At 43.2% G+C, this 14093-nt stretch overlaps 1 protein-coding gene across 3 annotated transcripts in view; it reads left to right on the forward strand.

Moving 5' to 3' along the window:
* Nucleotides 1-12138: 12138 nt before the first annotated feature.
* The window catches only part of LOC108701073 (arf-GAP with SH3 domain, ANK repeat and PH domain-containing protein 1), a 67759-nt gene continuing 65804 nt past the window's right edge, over nt 12139-14093 (forward strand). Inside the window, exon 1 of one of the 3 annotated variants that reach the window (XM_041575950.1) lies at nt 12139-12555. In XM_041575950.1, the coding sequence (XP_041431884.1) occupies nt 12430-12555 (126 nt within the window). In that variant the 5' untranslated portion in view covers nt 12139-12429. The remainder of the gene's footprint in view (nt 12556-14093) is intronic. The other 2 variants (XM_041575949.1, XM_018235238.2) reach the window with 2 other exon arrangements.

Below are 14093 nucleotides of genomic sequence, written 5' to 3' on the forward strand. Positions count from 1 at the left end.
ATTAAAGGGATCCTGTCATCGGAAAACATGTTTTTTTTCAAAACGCATCAGTTAATAGTGCACTGAAATCCATTTCTCAAAAGAGCAAACAGATTTTTTTATATTCAATTTTGAAATCTGACATGGGGCTAGACATTTTGTCAATTTCCCAGCTGCCCCTGGTCATGTGACTTGTGCCTGCACTTTAGGAGAGAAATGCTTTCTGGCAGGCTGCTGTTTTTCTTTCTCAATGTAACAGAATGTATCTCAGTGGGACATGGGTTTTTACTATTGAGTGTTGTTCTTAGATCTACCAGGCAGCTGTTATCTTGTGTTAGGGAGCTGTTATCTGGTTACCCTCCTATTGTTCTTTTGTTTGGCTGCTGGGGGGGAAAGGGAGGGGGATGATATCACTCCAACTTGCAGTACAGCAGTAAAGAGTGATTGAAGTTTATCAGAGCACAAGTCACATGACTTGGGGCAGCTGGGAAGTTGACATTATGTCTAGCCCCATGTCAGATTTCAAAACTGAATATAGAAAAATCTGTTTGCTCTTTTGAGAAATGGATTTCAGTGCAGAATTCTGCTGGAGTAGCACTATTAACTGGTGCGTTTTTTTCCCCATGGCAGTATCCCTTAAAAGCAGTCAAAATGCTCCATAAGGCTAGGGCCAGACGACTGCGGAGAAGCCTGCCTGTAGCCAGAAGCTTTGGGTGCAGGCATACGCGGTGGATTTTGTCGACAAAACGCAACATTTTGCCCCAAAATCCACAGAGTCTGAAATCGTAACTATCGTCTGGTCCTATTCTAAAACAAGCATCTTTCAGGTTTTTAAGGGAAAGTGTCAGCTGAATAACTTTAATAAGTCACATGACACCCAAACTTTGCTCCTGACCCACCTTTAAGGTGGGTCACCAAGATTCCCCTGAATACAATGAAACAGTTCTACAATTAAATATCTTTATTAAAATGAGGTTCAAAATCAAATTTTTGGTTGCACTGCAACACCCCGCCAATGAAGTCAGAAAGGGAGGGTCATAAGCAAAACTGAAAGGAGAACTAAAACCTAAAAAGGAATATTGCTACAAATGCTGTATTTTATATATTAAAGCTACTGTACAGCACAGAGCTTCAGACTTCATTAACCCTTTAATGTTTAAGGCCTTCAAAGGTGTCAACAGGAACCTACCATCTTGGATTTTATTAGGCCGACTTCTAAAACTGGCCATACACTTGAAGATCTTCACCAAATGAGCAGCAGTTTCTCCGATATGCCCACATTGAGTTGGGTGATATTGGGCTTATCCAATCGTTAGGCCCTAGGACCCAATGATCGGATCACAATGAAAGAGATACAGGTGGTCAGACCTGACAAGATTTTTAAATCTTTCCAATCGATGTCTGGCAGCAGCCCAGGGAATGTCATGAGAATCAGCGGAAAAGAGGAAGATACTGGGGGCATCTTTTAAGGCACAGATCGTTCTGCTAAAAGGCCTTGGTCACCTTGGGCTGGTACAGAAGAACAAAACATAAAAAATCCAGATTCCATGAGATGAGAAATACTTATCTCCTAATTCGATTTCAAACTTCAGTTAAGTTTTCATGAGCTAAGCCATGACTCATGTTTTTCTCACTGAACTGAATCTGGCCCAGTGTGTAACATTTCTAGCCTACTACTTTATTAAGCTTGAGTTCTCCTTTAATATGTGTTAAGGCTATTCTCATTAGCATTGTCATGTAATCCAGTCACATTCTCTGGACAGCTTCTATATAATACCTTCCTATAAACCAGGATTCCTCGATTGAATGTAATGTTCAAAGTGAGGTCTCATCAGTGTCCTTTAAAATTCCTTTATTCTACCAACACCCTATACAGCCTACTATGGATTTGCTTTGCCTACCTTTTTACTGCATTGTTGTCTTATTCTCTAAATCCCTTTTCTTCTGGGGACCCCAGTATATTGCACATCTGTGTTCAAAATGAATTGTATATAGAAGCCTTGCTTTGAAAATGCAAGTACATACTTTCAAGTTTACTGTTCTGCATTTAGTGTAAAGATTTAACAAAAAACAGACATTTCTGAAATAAAGGAGGAATAAAATAATGAAATCACTGATCAGTGCCAACTTGTTGCTCACCCCCTTATCCCCCAGTGGGAACTGCTGGCCGGGGAACCACTTCCATAAATACCTGGTAGTTTATTGCACGTTTTTTGCCGCTCGAAATCGCCTAGCGAGGCAATTTCGAGCGACAGTAGAGAAAAGATCGCCGCGTGTGTTTTTACGCTGGCGATCTTTTGAGATTCCCCATAGACGCCAGCGCAAAAGTTTCCCCAGCGATTGCGGCTTAAAAGTCGCGGCGAAAAGTCGCCGCGAGTCAAATCGCGGCGCTATCGCCTAGTGTGGCCTTAGCCTTAGGGTACTTTATTGCAGAGGGATGTGCTGCCATGTTGGTTCATTGTTCATGGCCCAACAAGGAGGCACCCACAGCGTTTTTGCATGTCATTCTTCTTTGAACAATAGCTAGTATCCTTAGCACAGACATACTCATTAGCTAACACTGAATAAACGGTTATTTTGCCCTTTAAATGAAAGCAATATAAATCTTTAGCATAAATCCAATCAGAATGTAGCTGAACAAACTTTTCTGGCGACTGAGTTTTGCTGATTTTCAGATTTTGCACAGATTTTTTTTTTCTTGTCATGAGGCCCCAGCCTGGGTAAATAAAGATATTGCCGACAGACCTGCCTTAATATACAGAGCTTTCAAAACTCCAATGAAAAGTTCTACATCATCCGAGGCGTTCTCACATCCCTTACACCGGGGAAATAAGCTGACTGCTATTTTTAAGGGATGGCAATTTTACAAAGGACCTTTAATCATCCAAAAAAAATTTAACAGTTCTAAGCACTCATGGAACTAATCTAGTATATTTGTATTACTTTTTTTCTGTAGAAATCATTAGGGCCCACAGCAAAATAATTTTTTGGGGTTCCTGAACCATTAATCAAGTTGCACTGTTTTTTGGGGTATGTCAAAATACAGTCAGTAGGCTCCCTGTAGGGTCCTTTATACTTCTGGGCCCCCAGCAGCTGCTAATTCTAGGTTGCAGATGTGTCTCTCACTTCTGTATGGATAAAAAAGATGTGGCTCAAGGGTGGTACTATTGCAAAGCATCTGATGAGAATAAAGAGGACTCTAGGACCCCAGGGAATTATTGGGAACCCCATAGGCGTAATCGATAAAGGGAACCACCCCTGCGGAGCTTAATCTGTAGGAAAGATAAAGAAGTTGCAAAACTGTTGACTATTGGATCATTACCTCTCTATAGGAAGAGGGCTTGCAGATGTGTTAAATATTTATTCAGCTTTCACATTCATTGTGTGTGTGTGTATGTATTTATTTCCTTGCCAGGCCTTTTATTACAACTTTTCAAAAGGTTTTTTCATCTTCCAAAACACTATTTTCAGTTCAATTGTTTTCAGGTAGTTCTCCAGAAATAAAGACTTTTTAAAATTAATTACAGTTTTTTTGAAAATCTAAGTTTAAATTGTAATGTCCCTATCTCTGGTGTTTCAGTCTGGCAGCTCAGTAACTCAGGTGCCGACTAAACGGTGACAATTTTGCAACATTTAGTTGAATATTATTCAGCAGCAACTATTGTATCAATTCTAGTAACTTCCTGTAATGAAACCTAGGGATGCAGCTCGGCAGGAATTAAGATAAGAAATGTATCAACTAAATGTATCAATTTAGAGGGTCGGCGACCCCCCTCCCAGAGCTGCTTTTAGAAGGTGAAAAAATAGACTCTATAGTTCAATATTATAATGGTCAGACATAGAAAATAGAAAGTAATTGGAAAAAGTCTTTATTTCTGGTGATCTATCTGAAACCAATTGAACTGAAGGAAGTGTTGGAAGGTGAAAAACTCCTTTAACGACGCGTTATAAAGTCCGTCTCCCACAACAGGGCACCAGGGTATTGTCAGCAGGACTGTGTAGGAAGGTGAGTGTTTTCTTTTTATAGTAATGTACAGTTATATAGAGAGAGGGTGATTGGGACACTAGACAGTCTTATATTTTACTGTATTCAAAGGAGAAAGCATCCAGACTGCAATGGATTTGGTAAAAAAATCAATTTTTTTCTAATAGTTTTTGAAATGTTAAATGGTTTATTAGGATGCTCCCTAACCTAAACAGCCAATTTTGCATTGGACCCCTTACCCCTAGAACTATCTGTCATGCCACCCACTCATCTCCACTGCCCCCAGTGCAATGGTATTCCCTGCCCCCCAGATAACAAGTGATGACAATGGCCCGGGCAGCTCCACATAGGAGAAATATTAAGCATCAGTCTATGACAGTTTACTGCAGACCCTTCGCATTTACTATAGCTTCTGAATTGCTAGTCCGGGCCTGGGTAGGCATTGTAAATTGAATCAGTTTATTAGACAAGCACAATTTCAGTCTTCCTTCCTTCTATCAATTTTCATTTGGCACAAGCAATTGCTCCTGCTGTGGTTTTAGTCTGGGACTCACAGTTTCATTTATTTTTTGCTGCAGAAAAAAAAAAATGGTTGGGTTAAGGGAAATTACTTATAAATAAAATTTAAATATATGAAAAACAACAAAAAAATAATACAGGCAGAGGTTATTTACTATGTGCAGGGCAGGGAACAAATACACCATGTTTTTGTACTTTTGTCTTGCACAGTATGTTGAAGAATTGCTGTAGGTCTCTCTGCAGATCTCTGAGTCAATCAGTCATGGGAGTACAAGTAGGCAAAGGCTAAAATGGAATTCTCATGTGCACTGGTCCTAGGGCATGTCTGCGTATGCATATTTGCATGGCACATCCGGTTGCTGGCAAGTGCCTGGATGCTCTTATGCCATGTTGCTGTGTTGGGTCATTTCATTCCCCAAACATCACCCAAGATGGTTCTGTGTTACAGTTCATACCTATGCCTTGTCTTTGTGTTTCCTGCCTGTTCTTGACTATGCTTCTCACTACCTGCCCTGACCAGTTGCCTGTTCTTGACTGCATCTTTGCCTAAAACTTGTCACACTATTGTAATCTTCTCTGAGGTGTCTCAGCTTTGCTGCCAATCCCACAATGGAAGGTTCTCCAACAATAAAAGGGCTCCAGGTTTACAGACCTTACAGGGACCCTGTGTAAGGACCGAAGGTGCAGTTTGGAGTAGCGGACCAAAGACGAAGCAGTTAGTCCAACTCAGTACACAGTAACAATAGGGTTTAGGCAAAAGAATGATAAAAGGCTGCATGGCCTGAAACGTTGCGGTGATGCATAAAGCTGAAATAAAGGCTTTTTAAACAAAAAGATTGACAGTCTGGTGCTGTTCTGCAAACAAAGTTTGTCGTGATATCAATGGAAAGTGGCCACTGAGGAACGTGCACCAATTCTCTACAGGAGAGATAATCGATGTGCTGACTTCTTTTCCAAGATTTAGGCAAAAGAATGGTCAAAGAATGGTCAGGCAAAGGGGTCTATTCAGGAAGGAGCCGAGACGCCGACAGGGTGAGTAGAATTTCTTACACCCTGTACTTAATGACCAACATGATGAAAACGAGTTTGATCCATGTTTGAATGAAGCAGAAAATGCAAGATTAATAGTTAATTTTTGGGCACATTTATTAATGCCTCCGAGAATTGGGCACATATTATGCCCACTGTATTATCCATTCATTTTGCTATATATTTTCTTCTTTGAGCTTTTGGGGAGCAGAATCCATATCTCCCTCCACCAGGGTCATGAAATATAGTCATTTTATTGGAACTGAATACACCAGTTTGAGGGTTTAGCCCTCAGTGCGCATTATGGAGTGGATTCCATATTGTTATGATGTAATGCAGCTAAAGTTCCTTGTTGCCCTTTACAGCATATTGTTTCATATGTGCTATGATATCATCTTGCCTTTAAAAGTGCTGCTTGATTGAATTTCACATCCAGTTCCAATCTTCTAGACAACATCTTACTGAATACCTGAATACACCTGAATACTGGAAGGATCAAACCCAAGGGAAAAGCTGGTATTGGCCGAACTGTGCCTTTAAATAGGGAGGGTGATATATGGATATAAAAATTTCCATTCAGGTCTTACACTAAAAAAGCAATTTGGAACCCACACACCCCTGTCATTTGCTGAGTTCCTACACCCAGCTATGGGTGAATGTCTCTGTTTTCGATGATTCTTACTCTGTAATTTCTCTCTGCTATTTTCCTCATTAAGGCTTTCAGAACAACCCAGGAATAATACTGGGGAAAGTCACAGATCAGCACATGTGAAACCATATTTTTCAAAGATATCGTACATCCCATTTATACTCTGTGAAATCGATCATGAAATGAGTATTATGCCACCCAAGCGCACAGCAGACAGAGCAATCTCTTTACTCAGTCAGTGATGGAAAACTGAGGCAGAATAGACTGTCTCTTATTAGGTTCCTTATATACAGGTTTGCACTGGTCTCCAATTGTCTGCATGTGCTCAATTGCACCACTCAAAGCAGGGGTCTTCTGACTTATTCAGTTCATGTCCCCCTTTGAGGCAAACATTTGGCCACAGCCCTCTTAGCTCTTAAAAAGGTTACAATGGTTATGGCCATCCAACCATAGTCCTGAAAATATCTACGACATGAAAGAAGTGCTCATCCATAGTCTTGCTCTGATAGACCTTTGAGTTGGACAATTTAGAAGTATCTAAGACAGGACAGGACCTTCTTCCTAAACATGTCTCTAATTGACTTTCAGCCTGGCCATCCCCATACAAAGCTCTGAGCAGCCTTAGAGGGGCCAGCCACTCAGTTTGACCACGTGGGGGGGGGGGGGGCTGAACACCAATGATTTTTATTAGCTTCTGTAGGAGACACAGACAAACTATGGTTATTTTTAACCAATGATTTGTTACTTGTGCAGGGGGCCCTAGGGGACCAAGGGATTAAACCTAATGGCTCTTATTTGTACATTAGAAATGCAGACAAATTCTAATACTAAGTGCAATTTAGGTTAGAGTAGGTCCCTAGTCTACATTTAAGTGGTGGCAGGCTTGATAATCCTTTAGGCAAAAGTGTTTTTACTTTTTTATGACTTTTGTGTCTTTGTGGCCTTTTTACTATAGAGTGTGAAGGATCTGGGACAGGGCCTTGGGTGGACGGGGCCCAAAAAATGTCCTACGGGGCCCTGTGATTTCTGATGGCAGTTCTGCCCTACCTTCTTCATCTTGTCCCACTTTAACAGTTCAGTCTCATATCTGAGCATCACGGTAGCACTGCATGTTTGCAAGACTATCTCCAGTGGCTGATATGGTGCCAGATATTTAGTTGATAGGGACATGTCCACATGGATTACAAGCATACCTTACAACTGTCCCATTTTTCATGGGACAGTCCCGGTTTTGACAGCTCAGCCCGCAGTCCCGGGTTGTTACTGAAATGTCCCGACTTTCTCTTTCATCTCCTCCACTGAACAGCCAGATAAAGATACAAATTTTCTAAAACTTAATTAGCTTTTGGCAGAGAGCCCAGAATACGTGACAGGTGCACTTGGGATAGTTTTGTAACAATTTAAGGCAATACTACCTACGATACCCCCCACACACACTGCTTGGTCTGCACGACACCCCCCCTTCAACTGATTGGCTGGCACAGACCACCCCCTACTGTTGCTTGCTCACTGCTATTGACACTTATCATTCCTCCTGCCATTATGCCCCTATGCTGACTATTCTTACTACAGTTATCATGTGAACAGCTTCCCGATTTGATTCAGTTCAATACCAGTTCCTGCAACTCTGAGACCCAAAAAAAGCATCAGATTTCTTTTACTTCTGCTTGCACTGAGCTAAAATTGTCCTGCTGAGCAACGGGCTAAAAATGTTACAGTCTAAATGCCGTGCATTCTTAATTGGACTTATTCAGAGAAATACTCATGAATGAGAGCCTTATCTCAAAAGGAGACCCGCTTGTTAGGGGACGCACAAAGACTGCAAACTGCCCAATTCCCAATTGAACCCACTGGTATTAAACGCTGTAAACTGTCCGCACTCGAGGAGAATGGTTCTCTCCTGCAGGGGCCGGTGCAGCCAAGTCTTGGGAACACTCAGTGCTCAAATAAAGGCAAAATCATTCAGATTCCAGCATCACCATAGAGCCACTGGCTGGGAGAAATATCAATGGTACAAATTTAACCCATTCACCAGCAGAGAGCAGATACAGTATAAGGCTGTAGCTGTATAGGATGCAAGCGCATTGCTTTGGGCAGATCTGCAGCACTAATGGGCCTGACTGCAGAGGGTAATTATTTCTGCCTCATTATGTGGTTAATTCGGTGATTAAGGCAAGGGAAAGTGTTGCCTGTACGTGATTCTGTTTCCCTGATTAAGCACTTGAGAAGCTCACCCTCCCCAACCCCGTGACCTTCTATGGAATTGATGATCCCAGGTCCAACTTTCCATCTTTAATGGCATTTTCTGTCTGCGGATGTTCCACGGAACAAGCAGCTGTTTGCTGACGGCAAGTTCACTTTGTATTGAAGAGATTCCTTTGTTCTGGGAAAAGCCCATTAAACAAGCAAGGCACGCTAGGCCCTATTTATAAGGGAAATCTCTCCAATTTGAGCAAAGTCTTTTGCCAACTACTATTTTTATGAACCCAATTTTGTTGTATCATTTCCTCGACACTGTGGGCATGTTTCTATTTGACCTTTTTTTTTCATTTAAAAAAAGATTCTTTTTTTACAGCTTTTTACGGTGATAATGAGTATTCCTTAGTTTCTGTTGTTTTGGCCGCCATGTTTTTTTTCCAGTGCAGCATCAAAATGCCCATAATGGCCCAAACCCCACATGAGCATTTATTTGTTCATTCCCCTGCGGTGGAATATTAGCTCCTGTATGGACCTCTTCAATTTATATCTAAATGGGGCAAAGCCATACATCTCTTGGGGAGGCTTTAAAAGTCCATTAGGCAAAGAATGCATTGGGCATGATGGGTCTGCACAAGTCACCCATGTGATCAGTCTATACCAGGCACTGTATTGGTGCAATTGCATTGGTTGTCAAACTAGGCAAAGAGCAGTTCATTTGATGACCTTGGTAAACGGCTTCCCCTTCTATGGTCTGTTTTGCTTATGGAAGGGATAAGACTGTGCTACAGTAAGCTTTCCATTAATCTCAATGGGGCTCATTTACACTGGGCAAATTTGCACCTGGGCAGTAACCCATGGCAACCAATCAGAGGTCTGCTTTCATTGCTCTAGCGCAGCTGGCTGAACAAAGCCACTTACAGATTGGTTCCTATGGGTGCCCAAGTGTTTATAAATGAGCCCCAATGACTCCTTGATCGTCTAAGCCAAAAATGTTTTTATGGGGCACCAAGGTGTGTCCCCAGCTATAGGTCTGGTAGTATCTAGCAACTGTTTTGTTTGCTTCTATCCTCAGCAGACCAGTAAAAGCTACCTGATCAGTCCTCCTAGCTTCCTAAAGCCAGATCTACCTTAAGTAATTATGATGCCCCATACTTCTACATTATTAGCCTGCAGGCAACCTGGGTCCCCTGGATGGTGGGCCCCGCCAGCAAGTAATGTGGGGTCCCAGTGAAAAAAGAAGTCCCTGGAATGCATAGTCAACCTCCGATCCACACTGGCCACTTCCCAATACTGAGAAAACTCTGCACATGATCCCCTTCAAGGTGGATGAGTGGGACATCTGTCCACACGTCTGTCTGCCTTCGCAGATTGTTTTACCATGTGACATGCTCAAACAGAATCATATATAAATAGAGAGAGTCTGCTGGATAAGTACATTGGGCAGAAACATGCCGTTGGCAATTACAATGTATAGTGGTAAGAACCACTTACAAATACATTTCCATGTGATATATTTATATAAATATTTTACAGACAGAGCTGTATGTTTTTACTAAACCATTAGTACCATTGAACTGTCCCTCTTTAAGCTGAAGGCCCCAAAGGGCTATTCTTACTAGTGGTGGTATATTGTACACTTAGTGACCCCTAAGTAAAGGGTTTAGAGAACATGCCTCTGTGCAAAGCCCTAGAGATCCTAATGGATTAGCAAATACAGTCCCCGATTAAAGGGATCAGGGAGCATCCGTATGTATGCAAAGTTCCAGTCAAGTACCTCCTAAATAAAGGAATCAGATTGTGTCCTCCAGTTACAAGGCCTCCAGTTGGGATCCAGTTGAGTAACGAACGATAGCCCCCGAATAAAGGGATCAGGATAAATCCATTTCTATCAAGAGATTCAATTGGATATCTAATGACAGCTCCCTAATAAAGGGTTTATGGGACATCCTTCTATACGAGGCCTCAGAGATCTGGTCGGGTATTAAAAGACAGCTCAGTATAAAGAGATCAGGCAACATACATCTAAAGCCAGAGATCCAATAGGGTATCTAATGGCAGCCCCCGAATAATTGGTCAGGGAACATCCACCTATACCTTGGGGTCAATGGCAGACAGGGAAATTCCATATGTACAAGACCCCAGGGGTGCAATGGGGTATGTAACGGCAGCCCCTGTATAAAGGGATCAGGGGAAGTCCATATGTACAAGACCCCAGGGGTGCACGAGAAATGTAACCGCAGCCCCTTTATAAAACATTGCTGTTTCACTCACAAACAAAGTAAAGTTTGAGCAGATAAGAGAGATGTATTGCAATTAAAATGTAACCTACATTGTACCGCTCTCTCTCTCTCTCCGAGCCTCTCCATATGTTGGATAAAAATATCTCATGAGAAAATAAACCTGTTGTGAAAGGGAAAGATCACGAGATTTATAAAAAAACAGCGGGCCAATCACGCGGCCTGTCATTTTTCTCTTTGTGTTGGAAGAGCAGCTGCTTCTCAGGCTGCATTTGCATCTCATTTGCATAAAAAATTATATAGAACAAAATCTTCATTTACTTTGATCATATCTGGGTGGGGATTTTTATGTTATGGCCAATCTGTGGCCCTCCAGCTGCTCTGCAATGGCTGCTAATCTCTGTCAGTTTGGCGACACCCGCAGAATAGCATGGTGCCTTTTCCTGCACCCCAAATCCCTTCTACACCCACCCGTCCAAACCCCAAGATTTTCCTCCTATAGTGGGGTGTGGAACCAATGAAATAAAATTGCCATCCTCTTTTATGGCAGTGCCTTTACATCTTTGGGTCCATCTCTGCCAAAGGGCTGAGTACAATTTATTACATTTAATTGCCCAGGCAAAAAAAACACCGGAGTTGGTTGCTATGGTCCCACCAACCCCAAACAACCAGGCTAAAGTTTGATAAGGACAAGGGGGCCTGAATAAAAGGAGAAGTAATACATACTGATGAAAACAATAAAAATCTAGTGATGGAGGCAGAGACTCTATGGCACTCTCACAGTGCCTCATTCCAAATACAGTAGAACCCCAATTTTAAGTTTTTCAGGGGACCAGAAAAAAAATGGTGTAAAATTCAGGAAAATGTAAAATCAGGGAAATGTATTACGCATCATATATAGGTGGGACCACAAAACAACATTGTAAAATACGGGAAAACTTAAAATCAGGGGATGTAAAATTGAGGTTCTACTGTATATACTCCTGGTTGCTAGGCATGAATAACCCCGGCAACCAGAAATGATCAGTCTGTATTATATTAAATAACCACACACTTTAAATTCAATGGAGTGCCTGTCATAACGGTTGAAGCTGCAGGTTCCCCACATTTCTTCTCCCCCATTTATCTTTCTGCCTGTTTCATACTCATCCTGTGCGCCCTAAATACTACTTTCCAGTTCAATCCCTGTGTACAAATACACAGGCTTTAAAAAGGCCAGTTAGAATGTGTGGCTATACAGAAGTCAGTGCAGTCTGCAGCATGCACCTATAGAATGATTGAGTAGCCACACACACACACACACACACACACACACACACACACACAGAGCAGGATATAGATTTAGAAGAGTTTAGTTATAAGGAAGTCATTAGTCATCACTAGAAGCACCCTCACATCTCTCATTCCTATTCCTAGCACCTTAAATTCCCTCACATTCCCCCCTGCACGGCAATTGCCCTTCCTCGGCCCCTACATGTTCTCCCCCCGCTGCTGAGAATAGTCGCATCCTTCCATCTCCCTCAGTCTCATCCTTCCACTCTCTCTCCAGCCCTGGTGCAACCCCCTCTCGCGCGCTCTGCGCATGCGCCTCTCAGTTCCCTTTTCATTGAGCTGCGCAGAGAGATGCACAGTTAGGAGCTTCCAGCTGATTTCTCTACTCACAGCCCGGGCTGCTGCCGCTGTTACACACAGTTTGGACTTGATGCCTCTCTAGCTGCACGGACACACACACACACTGCCATTGTGCTGCATTGCTATTGGCTGTACAGGAGCCCCACACGGCGCTAGTTTATATTCAGAGCCTTATCGCTTAGCCCGTGTCACCCAGGAACATGCCCGACCTCATCACAGTCAGCGAGTTCCTCTCGGAGACCCTGGAGGACCACAGCTCCCCCACCACTTCTTCTTTCAACAAGAGAATGGGAAGCTGCAGGAACGCCGTGGCGGGCATCGAGGAGGTACCTGGGCTGTCCCATTTACTTTTGGAGGGGGGGGGAATCATAAAAGAATGTGCTACTGTGGGGCAGTTTCTCCTCTCTATTGTCCCCTCCTCAGGTAGTCGCTTTCTGGCTGCAGTAATGGCAGGATTCGTGTTGACAAACAAGTGTATGATGTGGGGGAGTGTCAGCATGACCTTCTATTAATGGTCAGCAAGGGGTTAAGCATTTGTTTGTCAACAAAAAGGCTGCACTATAGACAGGTGAGGCTTGTGTTGGCAACTAAAGGGTTAGCCTTGGGATGCAGATGTGTGTGGTGCCTGTGCTGACAGCACTAGTGGCACATTTGGGGGGACAGTTTTATAATCGGCTGTTCCAGACTCCTAAGGGCTCTTACACACGGGCGGTTTTACCTGCGCTCCCCCCGTTCAGCCGCAGGAGTAGACGCACTCAGTTATTGTGAAGGGGGCTGTACTCACACAGACGCATGTAAGCGGCAAACGCAGGTGGGACGCAGCATGTTGCATTTCATCTGCATTCGGCGCATACACGCATCTGTGTGAGTACAGCCCCCTTCACAATAATTGAGTGCGTCTACTCCTGCGGCTGAACGGAAGAAAGCGCAACGCAGGGGAGCGCAGGTAAAACCGCCCGTGTGTAAGAGCTGATCCGAGTGGCGGTTATGATGGCTTACACCTCGACTGCAGGCTACGATTAGGGTTGCCAACTGGCCAGTATTTTACCCGTCTGACCTGTGAAAATGATGCCCGACTCCAATGTTATTAATAGGGAAAAAAATCTAAATATACATTATACATAGTATTTTTTTTTCCCAAAAAAGTGGCAACACTAGTTACAATGCAGATGTGCTGTGTGGTAACTTTAGGGGTTAAAGCTGTGCCCACACTGGCAACTAAAGTGTTAACCCATGCAGTGCAAATTGCATCGCCGGCGTGCTGTGATTGTGCTGGCAACTAAGGGGTGCATCCAGAGGGCAGTTTTGCTATGGGCATTCTGGTAACAAATCCCTGCGGTGCATGTGTTGTGTGCTTACTTTGGTATGTAAGGGGTTAACCATGAGGTGCAGGTGGGAGTGCAGAAGATTCTGTGCTGACTTAATCCCTTAGGTGCCAACACCTTGTGCTGCTGGTGTGATGCTCCTCGCTAGGGTTAATCTAATTTCTGGTTTCCGAAGATATTTGCATTGTGAGTGAATTTGGGGCATAAAGACTGGGCAAATGCTTCATGTGCCATTGGGAAGGAGCGTGACAGGGCAGTAGCCATTGCTAAAGTTGTTGCTGGGGCAAGTACATGGCGCTGCGGGGGTTAAAAAGCTGTAGTTTAAGCTGATGGACAGAGGTACCAGCACAGTCCTTACCCGGGGCGTATTCATATATAAAAGAAGAGCCATGTAAGATCCAGCGTATTGGTATGTCTGTGTTTAGGCACAGGGTGTAGAACCCACACTATTCCTTTGCTGCCTGAATTAGCCATGGACTCCAGTGGGTTCCGCCAGACCATAGTGATTAATGTCGCATTACAGGACTGCTAGTGTTTTG

Source organism: Xenopus laevis, chromosome 9_10L (assembly GCF_017654675.1).
Source record: "Xenopus laevis strain J_2021 chromosome 9_10L, Xenopus_laevis_v10.1, whole genome shotgun sequence".
NCBI lineage: Eukaryota > Metazoa > Chordata > Amphibia > Anura > Pipidae > Xenopus > Xenopus laevis.